This window comes from Platalea leucorodia, assembly GCF_965183815.1.
Source record: "Platalea leucorodia genome assembly, chromosome: 15".
NCBI classification, from domain to species: domain Eukaryota; kingdom Metazoa; phylum Chordata; class Aves; order Pelecaniformes; family Threskiornithidae; genus Platalea; species Platalea leucorodia.
In genome coordinates, this window is record NC_138837.1 from 9413436 (window position 1) to 9432262 (window position 18827).

General features: G+C 44.6%; 1 protein-coding gene across 1 annotated transcript in view; it reads right to left on the bottom strand.

Annotated features, from left to right (window-relative positions):
• The window catches only part of PAPPA (pappalysin 1), a gene marked incomplete at both ends in the record, with an annotated part of 177410 nt that overhangs the window by 40705 nt on the left and 117878 nt on the right, over positions 1-18827 (bottom strand). The window contains 3 exons of the mRNA XM_082327351.1: positions 8214-8427; positions 11974-12109; positions 12521-12634. Coding sequence (XP_082183477.1) covers positions 8214-8427; positions 11974-12109; positions 12521-12634 — 464 coding nt within the window. The remainder of the gene's footprint in view (positions 1-8213; positions 8428-11973; positions 12110-12520; positions 12635-18827) is intronic.

Below are 18827 nucleotides of genomic sequence, written 5' to 3' on the forward strand. Positions count from 1 at the left end.
CTCTGCTGAAAATTAAAATGAATTTAAATTAAATACAGTTAAGTTAATTCTGAGGAGGGAAAACCTTGACTTATTTCACCATTTACATGGGTAGGGAAGAACCTGAAACACAGAAAGTTATAGAAAGAAGGGAAAGCAATGTATCAATACACACATTTTGAAATGGATTACAAGCAAGGTATTCCTGTCTCCTAGGAAAAGGGTTAACAGCCACCAAAACCCCATCCACCTTAGTAAGCACAGGACTTAGCATGTACACGGTGTTTTGCTGTGTTCAAAGCATTGTGCAGACATTATCTAATTAATTTTCATGACACCCCTGTGAGACACCTGGGCTGGTATTGTTATTCCCATGTTACTGATAGAGAAGCACATCTGCATATGTTTCTGCTGAGCTCTAGATCAGATTAAATGACAGTATGATGTACCTCCACAACTCATTTCTCTGTCCCAGACTAGTGCTATATGGGAAGTGCCCACTGCTTGTAATTTCAGGTTGCTTGTTCAGTGGCGGCCATTCCCTGGAGTGCGATGAGATGTAAACAATTTCTACGTTCAGAAAGATATTATTTCCTCATTGTGCACAAAGTATGGCTGCTGACAGGACTGAGGAAGGAGAATTCCACCTCCGTGTTGGCCAACTCGACGCCCTTGTATGCAACAAACAGCACCCTGTCTATCAGCACTACAACTGTGATGCTCATTACTTCTGTAGAACAGATGATCCTCTGCCTGAGCTGACCTACAGAGAGTGATCCTGCCTTCAGTAGGGTCCCTGCCCCCTATAACAAGGGTTTCATGCATGTTTTCCAGTCACTGCAACTCACAGACCGACACACAAACTTAAACTGCCATTGATTTCACTTTGCACTGATCAATAAGACAGTGGATGAGATGGTGGAAGAACAAGTGGGCAGTATATCCTAGTGCCCAGGTGAGCAGAGAAATTCTCTTGCAGAGAAATGAGGTGAGGAGAACATCCATGTGCAATTGCCTTGTAAATGCCCAACATGAATCACCCAGGAGTGTGAACCACAGACCTTACTCTGTTTTGGCAGCAGCTCCCCAGGCAGCCTCACATACTGTGGCTCCCCGAGCGGAGCAGTACCTTACTATTGACCTCATGGCACTGCTGGTTGAGTAAGTCACCAATTAACATTAGCAAGAATATCTGAACGTGGATGTTGAGTAAGAGTGGAAATGATGAATGACATCTTGTCGAATCCTCCCTACATGTCCCAGTTATAGCTGCCATGAATGCTAACCGTCACTTTGCCCCCCTCCAGTTTTCAGACGGTGAGGCTGCAATACGAGTTCCTCCCGTGCCAGGGCTCCAGGGATGAGGAAGTTGACTCATTGAGGAAAAAAGCGAGTACCATTGCCAAGCCATTCTCAGAAGTACATATTGCAAACCTTGACTGCCCATTGCAAAACTCCCGCAAAATCTGAAAACCTTTCTGCACTAAAGTTGGAAAAATAAAATAATAGCAGACCTATTTCATTTAATATCTTACGTGAATCAATGTGCTACACATCAATGCAGCACTGAATTCAGCCTTGAATGGCTTCAGAGGGAAGGATGAGCCTAAGAAAACCTTTGCAATTTGCACAAAGGGAAATCTGGAGGAACGTCACCGCAGTAAGTGGCATCGCTTTTCATTTCCATCAATGTAAAGGAGAAAAGGAATCTGGTTTCTTGAGTTCATATCAGGACACCAGATGAGCAAGCCTGGGCTTAAAAGTCCTACAGAACTGAAACGCCACAGACAAAGGCATTAAGAAACACTTATTGTGATGTTCTTCTTTCCGTTTACAAGTCCCCTTGTGGTCTTCTTAAATGGCCAGGGAACATTTTTAGCCACCCCCTCCAGGCTCCAGATTGTGCCTCGGTTAGCAGATCATCTGGGCAGCTCTCTCTGTCTGTAACTCTATATGAATGACTTCAGTGACAAACAATACAACCATTCACTTTTTGTAAGAAAACAACCACTGCCACCAAATGTTTCCAATTTAAATATTTCTGGTTCTCTAGCTACTGGTTCCAATTTGGTATCAGCTACTGTCAGCCATAAATCCCAATGAATTTTGAAGTCACGATCCTGAATTGAGTTCTGCAAATGCAGAATTAAGAAGGAGAAATTAATATCTCCAAGTAGGAAGTTTAGACAAAGAACCCATCCATATTACAGAATTGTGGGTTACAGAAGCTCTTGCATGGGTACTGCCATTTAACAGTGGTTAATCATCACATGCTCCAGAAAGTATGCATTTCTTGGACAAGAAACCATATACAGTATCTGAGAATGAAATCCTGGCATGGGACAGCTTATCCCATTTTCTTGAAATCAAAATTGGGTGACTTCATCAAAACTGCCTATTTCAAATCATCCCTGGTCTATCCTAACTCCCCAAATGCACCTGGGAATTGCTTGCCAGAGTTCGAGCTGGTCTTGACAAAAGCTACGCAAGCGACCCAAGGACCACTCTAACAATTTACTGATATATATGTAACGAACAAGTATTGGTGCCTGGGATATTCCCTGACAGTGTTTATTTTACTAGGTCTGCCCCCGGATTCACCTGTTCCTGTTCTTGCCCTGGTAGTGTATGATTTCCTAAAGCAACATTTTCACACCAAGGTGAGTGCAAGGCGCAGTGGATTTCTTGCACACTTTCCACTGTCTGCAGCGTATTAAAATACAGATCAAGGCAGATCGTTTCAATGATGTAACAAGCCCTGAACTGAGTTAGCTTCACACGTAGGCTGAAGTTCTGAGCCAGTTCTTACTTTATTCAAATCCATTCTGCCCATCCCTAATCTAAATGAGCTCAGTCATTAGCCTTTAAATCTTTACTTCTCTGTGCCAATATTGGCCCCAATTCAGCAAGGCACTTAAATATGTGCTTAACTTCAAAAAGCATGGTTAAGTCCCACTGATAGATTTGACTACAGGGGGATATAAGAAAATAGCTAAGGGCTTTGCTAAATTGGGGTCTTAGTGACACAATCCTAGAAACATTTGTATTTTAACATGTTTATAGAGAATTATAATGATTAACTGGAACTCTTCCTTCCTCACATAAAAGCAATCCAGGACTTCCTCTTTTGAAAAGCTTATGGCAGCCAAACTTTCTTTTCCTAACCCTGGGGTCAAGCACTTTTCCAAGACCTCATCTTAACATACTGCCCTAATTATTTGTTTCCTTCATGATAGCTCTGAAACATATATATGCATAGGTGAGCACAAAAGCTTATGGTATACACTTGTTATGAGAAGATCTACAACATTATCTATTGTACATAGGAAAAACTTCCTTTTCCACAGTTCAGGCCAGCCTGGGCTGCAGATCTGAAGCATACTTTGGTTTTGTTCTACACCACCATACATACAACTCACACAGAGGTAACCTTCTGAGGGTGTTTCTAAAAGATTTATTCTTACAGTGGGTTCGTCTTCTCCTCTGTAGAGATTCCCCTAAAGGCAAGAGCAGGTGCTCTTTCTCTCTAATCCAAACATATATGCACCATATTGAAAAGCAAAGGTGGCTAGCCACATTCCTTGTTGTAGAAATAAAAAAGTATGAACTGAAAAGGTGGCAATGAATTCATCTTCTTCAGTCTTCAGCTAAAACACATTGGTTTCCTTGTACTAACACAAAATCTCAAAAGAACATCTACCCGAATCCTTGGGGCTCGATGGGGACTGATGGACTTGTGCCAACTGTGCCACTGGAAGAAGGATCAAGCCCTTTCCTTTTAGGTGTTTGCCTTCAAACCTGGTCCATGATAGTGACCAAAAGAGTAGCAACACATATGGTCGCTTCCGCAATCTCACTGCCATACCATTGGGCCTGAATCTGATAACGATCACAACAAAACCTTAATTCCAACTGATAGCATCAGGAACACAGATAAACCCAGAGATTTATGGAAAACACTTGATCCAGCCCCAGGTAAGCTGTGGGGGAAGGAGAGGTACGAGCTGGCATGTCCCCACTGCTGTCCCCACCACTGGCAGGGCAACATTCTCCCTGGGGACTGGCTCTGCCTTCAGCCTGCCTGCACCCCGTTGTGTGAGATGTTCCTGCCTGGGGGGGGGTCCATATTGAACCGATAAAGCTCTTGGAGCCCCTTTGCCCTGCCAGCCTGGAAGCGGGGCCGTGTGCCTGGGGTTAGCAGCCCTGCGGGTCTCCCTGCCAGAGTCTGTCCAGGCAAACAAAGAAAACGCATCGCCTTCCACTTTAATAAAAGCCAAATGACGCTGTTTGCCAATTACCAAAATGGGACGAAGGTTAAAAACCCATTGAATTATAACACATGTCACGGACCAAAGCTTCTATGATTAACAGTTCTGTGAGAAATTCATTAATTTCACCAGAAGCAAGCTGACAGAGATTGCGCTTAATGACAGAACACAGGGCAGGGGAAAGGCAGCTGAATCGGGAAAGAGAAAGCTGCATTAAATCACAAAAAAAAAAGAGACAAGGAGACCCTTTCCCCACCCCACCCCCCTTATAAAAAGGAAAAAAATAACCACAGTTATAAAGGGCAGTTGCATTTTTTCTGCTGCTGAAGATTTATCTTCATCGTTTCTTGTTGGGGAAGCTGACAGCAGGAGAGAACAAGACAAAGAGAAGAGCTGGAGTGGGCTATGTCTCCCTGGGGCTTGTTTGGGGCAGCAAAGGGCGAAAGCCAGGAAGATGGCTCTCCGCGGAGGCCAGGGTGAGGACAGGGAATGCCACATTGGCCAGGAGTGGGTCTTGGTCTACAGCGCTGGTCTCCCCCAGCTGCCAACGCCTGGATGTGCACACTTATGGAGAAAGGTGAACCCCAAATCTCCCCTGCAGAAACCATTTTGCAGCCGTAACAGTGAGTTTGTACCAAGATTTAACCAAACGAAGAAAAGGAAAATCTTTTTGCTACACTAACCAGAAAGTACAACGCGGGGCATGCACGCTGGTGAGTCGCGGGCAGCCAGAGCCCGCTCCAGGGGAGGGGAGGCTTATCTTCATTAAGAACATGGAGTTAATGCAAAATTAGAAAGCTGGAAACTCCTGAAATCCACAATTCTGACAGCTGAACTGGGGTGTCTACCTGGGCTTTTGTGCCTCCCACCTGCAGTTTCCAGGAGAGGAGCAAACAGCACCAGGCAGGATGAAGGAGGGGACAGGTCTTGTGAACGCAGCAAGGAAATGCCACCGAGGAAAAGCAGTGCTTCACGAGGACTGCCTTGCCAGGCATGGGAGAGCCCCAGCTGGTGTTTCCTACACAGTGAAAAGGACAAAAACCTGATTTCTTAGGAACCGCTGTCAAAGGCAGCCCCAATGCACCAGGCTTTCTTGCTGCTCAAGTGACTGCAGGGTGGGAAATTGTACCTCTGCATCTGCACACCCAGTTTCATCGTCCACTCCACGAGCCTAAATAGGAAATAATAAAAGTATAATAATTTGAGCTATAAAGCACGAGAGAAGAACTAACTGGGCTATTATATCCGGTCTGAGGATGCAATATGAAAATGAAGTGTGTCATTTTTACAGCACATCTCCAGCAGTGAGGTAAACTTCTGCTGAAAACAAAAAGAGCCTGTGGTCAGCTGCAGCAAAAAACCAACAACTGGAAAAATACAACTGGAAAGTACAGAGAATTTTTTTTTAAACCCTCTATAAATGTCTTCAGAAGGATGGAATGGATTTTCAAAAGAGCTAATGATGACTGAGGACAACTACCTATAAAGTTCAATGGGACTTTTGCATTTAAGCTCCTTTTTCTCTTCTATAATATTAACTGCAATACATATTTTAGGAAAGAAGAGTGAGCGCATGCTTTATTTTCAGTTAAGTTGTCACTAACCGATGGGAGCGATCCATTCACCCTCAAAATAAAAGCTTTGTTAACTTTTAAGGGCTGATATATTTCTTTTCCCTCACATATTTAAAATCTGCACCCTTGCCTAGAAATGCCTATATCTGGCTGTAAATCCTCTCCAACCAAAATAATTCTCCTTGAAGAGAGAGAAATATCTCTTGTAGAGAGAAGTCAAAAAGCAGGCGAAAATATCCATGTTTACCTAAGGAAAGTGAAAATGGTAAAATTGATGCTTACAGGTAGGAAGGAAAGTTCCTTTAAAAATTAAATAAATAGTTTAAAAATCTTATTAGGCAAATGCAACAAGTGGGAAAAGGAGAGAAGGGAAGAATGAGTAGTGTGGGACTGGTGCTCAAAGGGGGTCTGATGGGGAAACGGTGAGCACAGGAGGCACAAAACGCACATCCAGCTTCTGAACTGGTTAAGACTAAATTAAAAAAATCCCTCTTTCTACATTCTTCTTGGATTGGGTAAGATAACAAAGGAAAAAGATGGCAGGTGACAGCAAAGGCATCACCTGTTTCCTGGCTGCACAACTTAATGCACAACTTTCTCTACATCTTGGATACCTGAACTGCCTAGAGTTTCTTGTACAGAAGAAGAGAGCATATATGGCCACCCAAACCGATCCCATCACAAGGCAAATTGGAGATTTTCTGCTACAGCACTGTCATCAATGGAAAAAATCTCACTGATTTCAATTGGCTTTGGATCAGGGCTTTATTTCAGAGAGTTTCTAGTTCCGTGACTGACACGGGAAACTTTATGATCAATCCAGCGTTGTAACCTGCAAGACCTAAAACGTTACTCTGAACAAGCGAGGCTCTGATGGAAGTTTTTGAGAGCAAGGGGCTGAGATGGTTCAATGCATCACGAAAACAAAACAATGCAAAAAAAAAACCCTCAAGAAATAAAAAAGAGGCAAACGGCGGGTGATTCTTCTTCAAGAGATTTCTAAAGGTTAGTTTGCTGGGCTGCAGAGGCTCACTGAAGCTTTGCCTAAGGGGAATGCATTTTTTATTAAGGAAATAACTTTCTAAACACAGAGCACTTCTAATTTCATAAGTGAACAAATGGTTGAATTCCTACTGAAAACTTGAGAGGCAGGAATGTGGCCCTGCGTCCCAGCCATCTCAAGCTCCCTGTTGCTTCTCACCATCTCCTTCCAGTGGGTCTTTCTCGCTCTTTTTCCGTCCTGCTCCTGCACTGGGATTTGGCCAAACTTCCACAACTAGACTTCTCATCTGAAACTTGATCCTGCTGTCTTTCGGCCTCTGAATTTATACAACCTATTGCACAGAATGATCAGACTCCTTGAATCTAGGTCAGAACACACTGACTGGATTGATTTAGCTATAGATATACTCCTTTTTTTGAATTTTATTTTCCCTTCCCTCACCCCCTTCTCACCCTCCCGCCTTTCCTGGAATAAAAGCAGGTCCTAAAAACAAGCCAGAACATTATCAAAAAACCTGACAGCTTGCTTAGGAGGCTGAGCAGAGGTTTGCTGGGATATGCAACTTGTTTTACTATTGCTGCCACTATGGTATGACGACTGCTCACAACTTTGAATTCACAAAGGAAAAAAAAAAAATGATTCTTTCAGGGGTTTTGCTAAATTCTCCCCTCTTCTTTTCACTGCCTCACTGAAAGGATCCATGAAGCTGCCGCACCAGAGGCCACGAAAGGTCACAATCTCTGTGGGATGCTGTAAAGCAGAGACTGAGAGGGATTGGTGGTGATCTATTGATGTGTCTGTAATAACAACAAGAATAAAACGGTAGCCATAAACCTTTCATCCTGGGGGGTCCCACAGAGCTTTTCAAAACGTGGGCTGGATCCGGAGAGGTACTGAGGGCCCTTCCCCAGCTATAAAAGTACCACAAATGCTGGTGGCCAAGCACCCGCCGCACAGGGCCGAGCACCTTGCAGGATCCGGTCCTGCCGAGGCACAAGCATCACTTTGTCTCCGTGCGACCATTTCCGTGGGAGGTCCCTGTAGCACTTTAGCAGCACAAAGCGGTTTAGATTGAGGCCAGCGTATGAGTGGGGAAAACGATGCCGTACTGGGGAACGTATGGAGAGTTAACTGGCCCCAATTCTGAGCTTGGGATAAAGGAGGGAGGAGAAAGGAAGAGGAAATAATTCACTAACAGTATCCCATGCGGGTTAAATGTCCCATCCATCCTGATCAATGAGAACACTGCCGGTTTTTTACCAGCGACACAAAAGGGTCAGCAGGGTTCAGCTGCCGTGCCCCTCCTGCCTCCTCTTAACCCCCGGCGCAGGCGGGCGGTGCGGGGGGCGGTGGGTGGCGAGGCAGAAGGAAGCAAGCTGACAGGCTCACCTCTGCTCCGCCGGGCTGTAGGTCTGTCCTCGCTGGCAGCTGCTGATGGTGATGGGGTCGAAGTTGTGGAAGGAACGCAAGGCCACCCCGGAGATGGCCACAAACTGGGAGCTGAAGCTAATGAGGACAGCCTGGGTGTGATAAAAAGGGTGACTGAGGTCATGGATGACTGGGATAATCAGGGGATTGTTCCTGCAGCTCAGGACGTGGACACCTGCCAGAGGAGAGACAAGATCAGAGGAAGGGTCAGACTTAACACAATCGCTTCCCGAAGCCGTGGGCACTTCAGAAGCATTTCACCCATAGGAACAGCCCTATAGAGCTGAAAAGTTATGGTAAGCTGCCTGGAGGGGCTTCCCAAATCACTCCGGAGAGCTTAGCAGAGAAGTATATCCCTCCAGACAGCTGAAGAAAGGCTGCCATTCTCTGCAAGCGCGGCAGGCTCTCAGAGCAGTTTCTTTAGACCACAGCTACGTTTCTATTGTGCTCTGTTAAATCAGGAGCAACCATCACGGAGGAAGCGGAGTCGCGCTATTGTAAAACTGGCCTGAGAGGACAGTTGGAGCCTTTATACTGCGCATCAAATGGTGCCGGCAGGCTGGGTGGCTTTGTGCACCATGGGCAGTGCACCAGTGGCTTGTTTGTAGCTGTGCATGTCATTAGCACTCAGCATAAAACTTTTTTGCATGAGCTCTACACTAAATGTGCCCAGTTTTGATTTTTTTTGATGGTTTTCAGCCTTAGGGTATCTTGCTCTTTGCTAAAAAAGGCAAAGATGGTCCTGGAGAGAGAAACGAGGGTGATGGCCCCACTGAGGATTTTACAAGTGATCTCATTTGAGAAGAAAATAATTGTGTCTCAGGAAAATAAGTGTCTCAAGAGGTCAAGGTGCACAGAAGCACCAGAGAGGTGACAAGGAGACTTAATCCTTTCAGCAGAGAAGGCACTCAGTGATAGTCAGGTAGAAATTCCCACCTTCAAGTAGAGGCAACCTGAGTTCAAATGGGCCAAATCCATCTCAGGGGTAACTCAAAGGACAGACAGATGTCGGCTGGCCTTAAAATTCATTAACTGAGATTCACGGCCTGACGGCTGACTGCAAAGCCCTGACTCCGCGGCTCCATGGCATCGCTCCGAGGATCAGCTTGGCTCCAGCTCCATTCGCTTCACTGGAGCTCCCCCAGCAACAGCTTTGGCCCAGGCCCTTTGGCTACCCTGATACACTTACAAATTTGAAAATAAAATAAATTCTATTTGCATGATTAACTGGCTCAGGGATTTCTATTATTATTATTTTTTTTCCAGTTCAGGCTTCTTGACTCAAAAGGGAAGGAATAAAAAAGTTTTCATTTTTCTCCTTAGAAAGTGATTTCCTGTGAATTAAGACAGACTTCTGACCACTCTCTTTAAGCATCTATCTCCCACCCTTTACTTTAAAAAAATCTTCCTGTAATAAAAAAAAAAAATAAAATAAAAAAGCAAACCTCTCTTTGTTTTGGTCTTTACCTGACCCTGAAATAACCTCCCTGTCTACTTGCCTCCCACAGGTCTTTTGATATCAGCTCCTTGTGGAGCTTGTGCACGTTTCTCACTTGCAAACAGGTGCAGTTAATACTCGAAATCCCGGGTTCCCAAATTCCTTGGAAGTTTCTGCCTTCTCTGATGGAAAGCCAAGAAAGACCTTATGGTATGAGGCTGTTTATTCACTTCAATTTCATTCCTCGCACTCAGGTGGTGTCCACAACAAAACAGACCCTCAGAGCTGTGCTGCGGTTGCTGGTGCTTTCTGACCCAGACAAGGTAAATGGGGGCTGAACAGGTCAGGTTCATTTAACTAACCTGCCTTCATCAGCAAAAAAACCACTCAAGATAGTACAGGTGCCGACGGCAGGGGAGTTAGAGCTGTCTCCATGCTTGCCCGTTTCTGTAGCTCTGTATCCACCTATTCAATGCTCAACAGCTCTTGCAAAGCACCTAGCAGCTGAACGCCAGTGTCTACAATGGCTCTGAACTAACAGCGCTGAGGTGTTTGGCATCCCAACCTCTCCATCTCCTGCTGAGACTCAGAAGAAGCTTCTCATTAGCTTCTGGGAGTCCACATGGTAAAAACTTTCTCTGACCAAGGTGGGTAACTGCACTTCTCGACAGACTGCATTTTGCTCACGGGAGTGTCTTTAGCACACTGAGGACTGATCAAGCTTTAAATTATTGCTGCTTCCTTTTGGATGTATTTTTAGTGTGCCACTGACTTCTGCTTAAGGCTGGCTGACCGTCTGCAGTCAATCCTGCACCCAGTGCATGCCAAAGTTTGCATTTCAGCTGCAGTTTCTAGCTTGCCACAGTGATAATTCAAACACATCAAATACCATATCCAGGAAAAGGACTTAATGCTGCACGCAGAACTCAGACAAAACAGTGACTGGGAGCTCTGCCTGAGTGAGAACTGCTGAGTAGCCTACCTACACCTCTCCTCTGCTCCAGGCCAGTCACTTCTGAAAAGGTCAGAGGGGCTTTTCCATGATGAAGGCAGCATTTCAGCTGTGAAGATCTCCAGGCATCAGTCTGAGCCATGCCAAACTCGTGTTGCAACTTCATCAAGGATTTCAAAACCTAACCCTCAGTTTCCTCTTTGCTCCTCTTTCTTGTTCTCTTTCTCTCACAATCTGTCCGTCTGTCTGTCTCTATAAAATGTCGCATTAAGTATTTGTTGGCGTGCTTGTGTGTCCATCATTTATTTCTCAGAGGGAAACAGCTATGTGACACTCTTTTGTGAAAGGAGGAGGATAAGACTAATCCAGGGGCTCCGGCAAACTGGGAGCTATCCTGACTCAACCTGCACAACTTGGTATGAATTTCGGTTTGTTCTTGGACAACAGACACCACACATACTTTCTTTCCTGTCCTCCACACCCCACCAAATTATATATTGCCCTGGATAGTCATCCAACACCTGCCATTTGTGTGTGTCCCTTCTCCTTCATCACTAGTAGAAAGTTCATTTGAGTTTCAGCTTGTTAAATTGCAAAGTTATGGTAAAACAGAAAGCTGGGGGAAGGGGGTTATGTTTTCTTAAAATCTGCTCTCGGGATGACATGGCTAGCTTTCTTCCCAGTGGAAAAAAGGGCAGGGGACCTCTGGAAAGGGATTATGCAAGTCCTACCCTGACACGGAGCTGGGAGCTAGGGTGACCTCTTTAGTCCTGGAGCTTAAACGCAGCCAAAATCAATTCACCAGACACAACTTTCCCAGGTTCAGGGACCTGTGCTCAGAGTACAGGCAAAAATGGTCTATCCTGGAACTTCAGCACAACTAGCAGGTCCACAGCCTCTGTCAGGCACATCTGCTTGAGGCCATGCAAGCAGCACTAGAGATCCGCGCAACAGCACCTGGCAGAGCAGAAGCGTTTGCTGCACCAGCTGGTGCAGTCCCTCACTCCCTGCTACCAGCAGTTCATCTGTATCACTGTCAACATCATGCACAGAGGTGCTGTGCGTGAAGCGTTGAAATAGCGCTTAGTTTAATGACTAAAGGGAAACTAATCATTTCTGAACACATAGTGAACAGGTATGGAGAAATGTCTGTATAAAATAATGCATCATTTGCAACAAACTGTGGAAACTCAGCTCTTGGAGCATTAAGCAAGTACTTTTTTTTGTCTGATCCTGGAAAAACTGAGCAGGAGTATTGGTCAGTTTGTGAATGTGGGTACCAACAGATTAAGCAAGCAATAAAGAGGGAGTTTAATAAAATACAGTCTTACCAAGATCATGGCTTTGGTCTTTGGTGTCAAACAGCTGCACACCAATGGTCTCCTGCTTCTGGTCCAGGTAATAGGTCCCATCAGTGACCAAGTGAACGAGGACTGCCGCAGCTACCATAGGCTGGGAAAAATAAGCCTGGGAAAACAAAAGCCCCATGAAGGCTGAGGTGGAGAACTGTGGTGGGCTTTAAAAAACCCCAAGAGTCAGTCCAGGACTTTTAAAATAACAATTCCCATCTCAGGTCACACAGAAGTCTTCTCTTCCAATCTCTCTTACACAAACTAGATGATAAACTCGAGTCAAACAGCCCTGCAGCTGGAGGCTGTAACCTCTCAGAAATTCAATAGCCTTGTCAGAGGAAGGGACTTCACCACTGACTCTCTAGACAGTGCTCAGAGGCTTTGTTTTGCTATTTTGCACTAAACATACTTCAAAGAAAGGAGCGGCATGGCCCGCAGAAGGCTGTCCCATGATATTTTGCCTGTTGGAGAAACTTTGTACAGGCAGGCAAAGAGGAGACTTCTGAATGACATGTGCACTTCCTACCTTCAGCCAGAAAATGGTCTGTGTCATGTGGGAGTACTGGAAGTTGGCCGTGCAGGGATACCAGGCATACTGAGAGACACCATCATTCAAGTCAATCACCTTAGTTCGACACAACTGCGGGAGAAAAAAGAAACACCAAAACAGACATAGATGACAGTAAGGAAGGATTATGACTGTTTAAAGTGGGGAAAAAAGTCCAGGTGCATTGCTAGAATAAAATAATACACAATAATGACGTTTCTAAATACCATGAGATTATTCAAAAGTTAAGTTTCCAGGTCTTCCACCTCAATAAGAAAAACTGAAACATGAAAAAGAGCTAAAGACTCGCAGCAGCTGGATGGCAGCCAACAGTTTCCTCTCAATCTGGTACAAGGTCTTTGACAGCATTCAGAACAACTTTGCTCTCACCCAAATGGACCACGACTCTTCCCACTGGAGTCAAAGTGATGATCACTTCTGAATGTACCAACTCAGAGGACAGACAGCCTGCAGATGCTCTCCACAGTACTCAAGCAACGTCCTGTTTAAACCTGCATGTTACTGTAACCCCAGGGAAGCCACAGATGGCCATGTAAACTTGGAAGCAAGTGTAGCCAGGAAAGGCCTGTCTCTACAACCCAATTTAAGCAAAGCAGTTTCTTGTTTTGTTAACTAGTTTCTGTAAGTGGAATCACCTTCTTTCTACACCTACAGCAGTCTCCATGGCAGGCAGCAGTGGGATTATAAGCAAACTGCCCTTTTTAATAAAGAAGAAGTAGATGGATACCAAGTGCTGGCATGGATGAAAAGCTCAAAGAAGAAAATGCCTGAATTTAAGTACCAGAGAGCCTTGGAGTGCTGGCAGTATGTAAGATGTGAAAATGAAGCTGCAAGAAATGGTAGGATTTACCCTGAAACCACACTGTTGAGTGAAGCTGCTTCAAAAAAGAAACATGCACAACCATAGCCTTCATTCCCCCAACAAACATGAGAAAGGAAATGCCCACCATGCAAAAGGCTACAACTGCATTAGAAAGATGCTTCCAGCTGAGACTCTTGGAGCATCTGAAGGGTACTTGTTAATATTCACAACACTTCAGTGAACTCAGTGACTGTCATTGCCAGAGTCATAGAGACAGAGGGAATTCCTTGTGGTCACACACTATAGTGGCAATGGAGCTGTGAATGTAACCCAAGAGGCCAAACCATCTCCAGCAGTTGTGCTAGCCACAGGAGAGCCTAGGACTGATCACACAGACCACCTGTGCTAGGTGCTAGCTGGAGCCATGTACCCTTGGGGACAGCATTAGATTTCTTTCCAAGACCAGAGCCTGAACTGAGCAATCAGGTGGTGATGTGCTGTCAGTAAAGCTGTTCCCATAAGCAGCTTCCCTGATTATTAAAACAAAAAGAAAACCCTGAAGTGAAACAAGAGAATTAACAGAGATGTCTTTAACCATTCAAAATTCTATGCCCACTCAGTAATTCTGCATGGAACTGCCCTCTTGGTCTCGGCAGGCAAAGTCTGGGCAATGCAAAGAAAGCCTGGGATGCCTGGGAATGAGAAACCAGATTGGCTAAAAGTGAGGTAATCACCTCTATAATCTGAGTCCCTCAAGATCCAGCACAGAGGAATCTATGGGCAAAACATAAATCAGCTTTAATGGGCTGGAAGAAGATTTTTAGTTTATTTATTTTTTAAAACAACTGGGACCAAGCTTCATTGAGGCTAGCCAGTGGATAGTGTTACATTTTACAGCAGAGCAAGGCTTTACATAAACTATCTTTGGCATTTGAAATCCAGGCCAGCAATTCAACATGTACCATTTCGCAATTCTCCCTTCTTGCATTTTCAGCAGCCTGTCTCTTGTTGGGAGCATGGTTTTTATTTTAATACCTCTCCAGCTAGGGAATTTATCTTACCCACATCTGCAATTTATACAGTCAGAGAGCTCTTTGACATGAACAAAGGTCTCATTACTTTTATATGATTTTGTTCTTATTCTTATATCTCCTCCTGCTCTATTGGGCCAAAAAGGTGGTTGAAAGAAACAAAAGTTCTGACGTTCGGTGCATTTTAAGTGCCACTTAATGGATGAGTGAAAACCTGTATTAAGAAATCACCCAGACCTTCACCAAAAGTTTGAATCAAACCCAAAATAAACCCCTGCTGAGGTGGGCTGGAAATCTCTGATAACTTTTAAATGCCTTGTTTGATTTGTGTGTGTGCGTGAACTCTAGCGCTTTCTGCTTCTGCCTGAGAATATTAGCAAAAATCTTAACATTGCATAAAGAGCCTGTGTTTGAGACATGTGCAACGGAGGTGTGCAGACTCAGTAGACTGGTCTGGTTTGAACAGGTTAGATAAGCTTCCTCCTGCTGAGGCTGATCCATTGCTACTCAGACAAGTGTTTCAAAGTGGTATTGGGGTAAAAAGTTCTTTTAGGAGAAGAGTATAATTGTGAAGTGTGGGAAAAGTCTAACAGACATTAGGAGTCGCTACAGGAGCCTCTTCTACACTAGCTGCTCGCTAGTAAACTTAGCTAATGGCAAAAAAGTTCTTTAAGATTTTGTAATAACAATCTGATTGGATAAACAGTCAGTCACCTACAGACTCCACCATCTCAACAGGCTCTAACACACATGGTAAATACATCCCCTTTTCAATTCTACCCAGTTATTGAGTGTCACACCACAACTGCAAAGTCTGAAAACCATTTTCTGGGAGAGCCTCTCACACTTCTGCTTTTAATGCATCCCTAGAAGATGTCAGCAGCGTGAAGGCACTTATTACTGCAGTACCACCACTTTCAAGCTACAAGTTCCTATGGCGTGGAAGACAGAGCATCATCTCTCCTCACAACTACAAATTCATAGGAATTCACGCTTATGAGAAATAAATTATTTTCTAACATCCTCTGGTTTGCTACGGTGATGCAAAACAGCAGCTAAAGCACCTGACAGCTGTGGAGGGAAGAAGGGATAGCTGTACTTTTCATTTCAGGGTGTTACCAAACACTAAAGTATTTGCTTTGAAGAATGACGGCATCAGGCAGGACTCACAACTTCACTCACTGGGGCTTATCCAGGTTCTCAGACCCACACAGCAAATATCTGCTCCAAAGTATTTGGGGACTATTTGTGTCTACTTACTGGAAGCCCATGTCATACCCCTCCCTAGGAAGCTGCTTTCAATTAAAAGAGCTGATGTCTGTTCCTCTTGGAGGTTCTAATCCAGCTCGTCTCCCACCCACACATTTTGTACACAAACATCGAGAGACAGAATGAACAAGGCCAGAGAGCACTGTGGGATCTTCCCACCAGAGGGAATGCCTGGAGGATTCCCTTTGACTGATTTATACAACCTCTTGTCAATCACCGGGACAACATGTTCTTCAAACTGCCACTCCTGTTTTCCTTCTCTTACTCAAGGGGACCGAGGAATGTGTCAGCAGAAAGGGAAAAGTGATATATTGGGAGTGCTTAGTTCATTGGCACATCTAAAATGCATTTACTATTGCAATCAACTCAATTTCCTCATAACGTTTTCCTTCAAAGTAATATGGGAAAATTTGCTGAAGAGCAAATTTTGGAAGGCACCCCATCCCACGACTTCAGGCAACGTTAAGTTGTGTCAATGGGCTCCTGTTGCAGACGAACCACAGGTTAAGGATCACTGATCCTGTGGATGGGCACTGGACTAGGTCTCAACCTGACTGCGCTCAGTGCATGGCCCCATTACAGCCTTCTGGGGACCACCTGACTTCTCCAGGCCTGAGGCCCCCGTCTGTAAGATGAAGATGATATGTTACACGATTATCTTGAGGGTAAAAGCCATTAGCCACAAAAAGGTGCTCAGATGTTACAAAGAGAAAGGACAAACAAAGCACATACACGTGTGAAGGATATACCTCCCCACAGGAGTGGGTTAAACACAAACAGATGCCATCCCACTCTGTCCTTCCCATTGAGCAAGCACAGCCAGACACCACAGGCTTTGCATACACTGGTGGTTCTCATCTCTCACATTGTAACATCAAAATAATTCTAAATGCAGACAGGCAAAGCTGCTATTTAAACTAGGATGCTGCCCTACTCAGCTCTGGCATACGGCTGACGCTGCGGTTGGAGTGGACGTGCCTGTCTGCATGCCCACAGGCGGCTGTAAACAGAGCAAATCTCCAGCGTGCAGATCTGTCTGCTCCCAAAATCCCATCTGTTGTCCCATGGCGGGGCTTCCTCCAGACCATGTCTTCAAGCAAAGTATGGCTGTGAAGGGCCATCGCAAGCACTTGTCCATCAGGCAATAGGGAGCACCCTCCTTCTGGAGAAGAAGGGTGGAAGTGGTTATCATGCCCCAAACACAAGGCTGCTGTGTCTCCCTCCCTCTTTTTTGCTGGGGACTGTGCTGCTGCCACCAAGACAGAGAATGCTGTGAGTTTCTAGGACGAAATGGACTGTACCCTGTCCCATCTGCAAAACAGCAACCACAGAACAAGCAGCAACAGGACCTATTGGTAAAACCCACAGTACCATCTATTTGTGAAGCACATAACATCCTGAGTGAGGTTGTGCAAGTGCATGGGAATACTCATGGACTGATATGAAACCTGTGGAGGCACAAACAGGACATGTTCTGTTGTTTGAAGATCCAGCTAAAGAATAGATTTCAGCCATAATAATGAAACCTAACTAATCTACAAATTTTAGCCGACTGCTTTGTAGAATGTTATTTATATTTAACTCAACACATGCCAGAGAATCCCAACCATGACATAAGCAGCATTTTAACACATCCCTTACAGATGAAAACTCTCTCCATTGCCAGACACGGGGGCTGGCAGTCACCCAGACCTTTTATTCTTAAATACGTTATTGTTCTTGCAGACCTAAGGTTAATTTTACCCAAAGATGAGAAACTATGGTGCAGTTGCTAAATATCAGAAAGGTTCCTGCTTGTTTATTGCCCAACATTATAAGGCAGCTTGACTGCCACATGGACACCACCTAGTTTGCCGACTGCAGCACAGACCTCCAATCTGTTCTGAAAGCTGTTGCACTGTTCTTCTCATTTAGGCTGGGAACTGGGTTGGAGTTACAGAAAAAAAATTAAATTGCCCACATTAGCGAGCACTGAACCATTAAAAAGGCCACCATTTGCGTTCCAACAAACACCTCAATAATCAGCCAATTTCTATGACCATTTCAAACCTCAGGAGCTCAGATGGAAATTGTACACAAACAGGCTTAACTCAAGGGACATCAGAAATTTTGCTCTGGGTTTTCTTCTAGGTTCTGGTCAGAAATGCTTTAGGACTAGTCCCTTTACCAGTGTTCTGGATTTGTCCTGTCAGAAGATTTGAGTTAACAGTTGTCTGCCCAACTATGAAAGTCAGCATTGGGTCATTTCAGCTTGGCCTCTAAAACTTAAGGAAAGCATTCAAAGTTACTTTTTCCAAACTGGTACATATATTAATTTTTTCTGTGCGCTAATAATGAGTTTAAAATACCCTGTTGTTGTAAAATCAAAACCAAAAAACAAAACCAAATCCGAGATGCAGCAACATAGGTTATAAGCATAAACTGATGAGAGAAAGCTGTGTCCTCCCTCTTTCAATAGCCTTCTTACCTTCTAGTCTGCTGCTTCTTCCTCAGCAGCAACTTTCTCTTACCTCTGGATGCTCATGAACTGCAGCTTTTACTCCAAACCTCTCCTTGTCCTCTGTGTCTGATAACACAGTTTTACTAAGTTTCATGCTCTTTGTCTGCTTTTGCCTGTTTTCATCGGGGTACTTAAAGGTCTGATGGCAAAAGATGAAAAACTGCAGCATGTCCTGCTCCAGGACAAAGGCATGCAGGCAGGTGATTAATAGAAAAGCTTTATCAACTGGAAGCTGATAAAACTCCTGGGGTAACACACTGATGCTATATTACTCCCAGATTCAGTTGGCTTAGAAGTAAGAGGAAATCTCATCTGTCAATTTTACCCGTGTAATGAAGAACAGGATTTGGCTGTGGGATTGGGAAGCAGATTACATCTCCTGCAGGACAAAATAAAGCCCCATCGCCAGTTGCTACATCCAGTCTCAGCACAGCCACTGCCCCTCTGAATCTGGAGCAGACGACGGCGTCTGGACCTTGCAGACTTAGTATTCAATTACCACGTTATTACAGCTTTCTTAGCCCAGAACCCCACAGCTGAAGGTTTGGCTGGATTTTTTAGTAATTGGAAAGTGACCTTTATGTGTATGAAAATACCACAGCTGGTATGACGTTGGCATCAATAGTTTGTTTGCAGTGTGACATGATGATCAATTCCTCTACT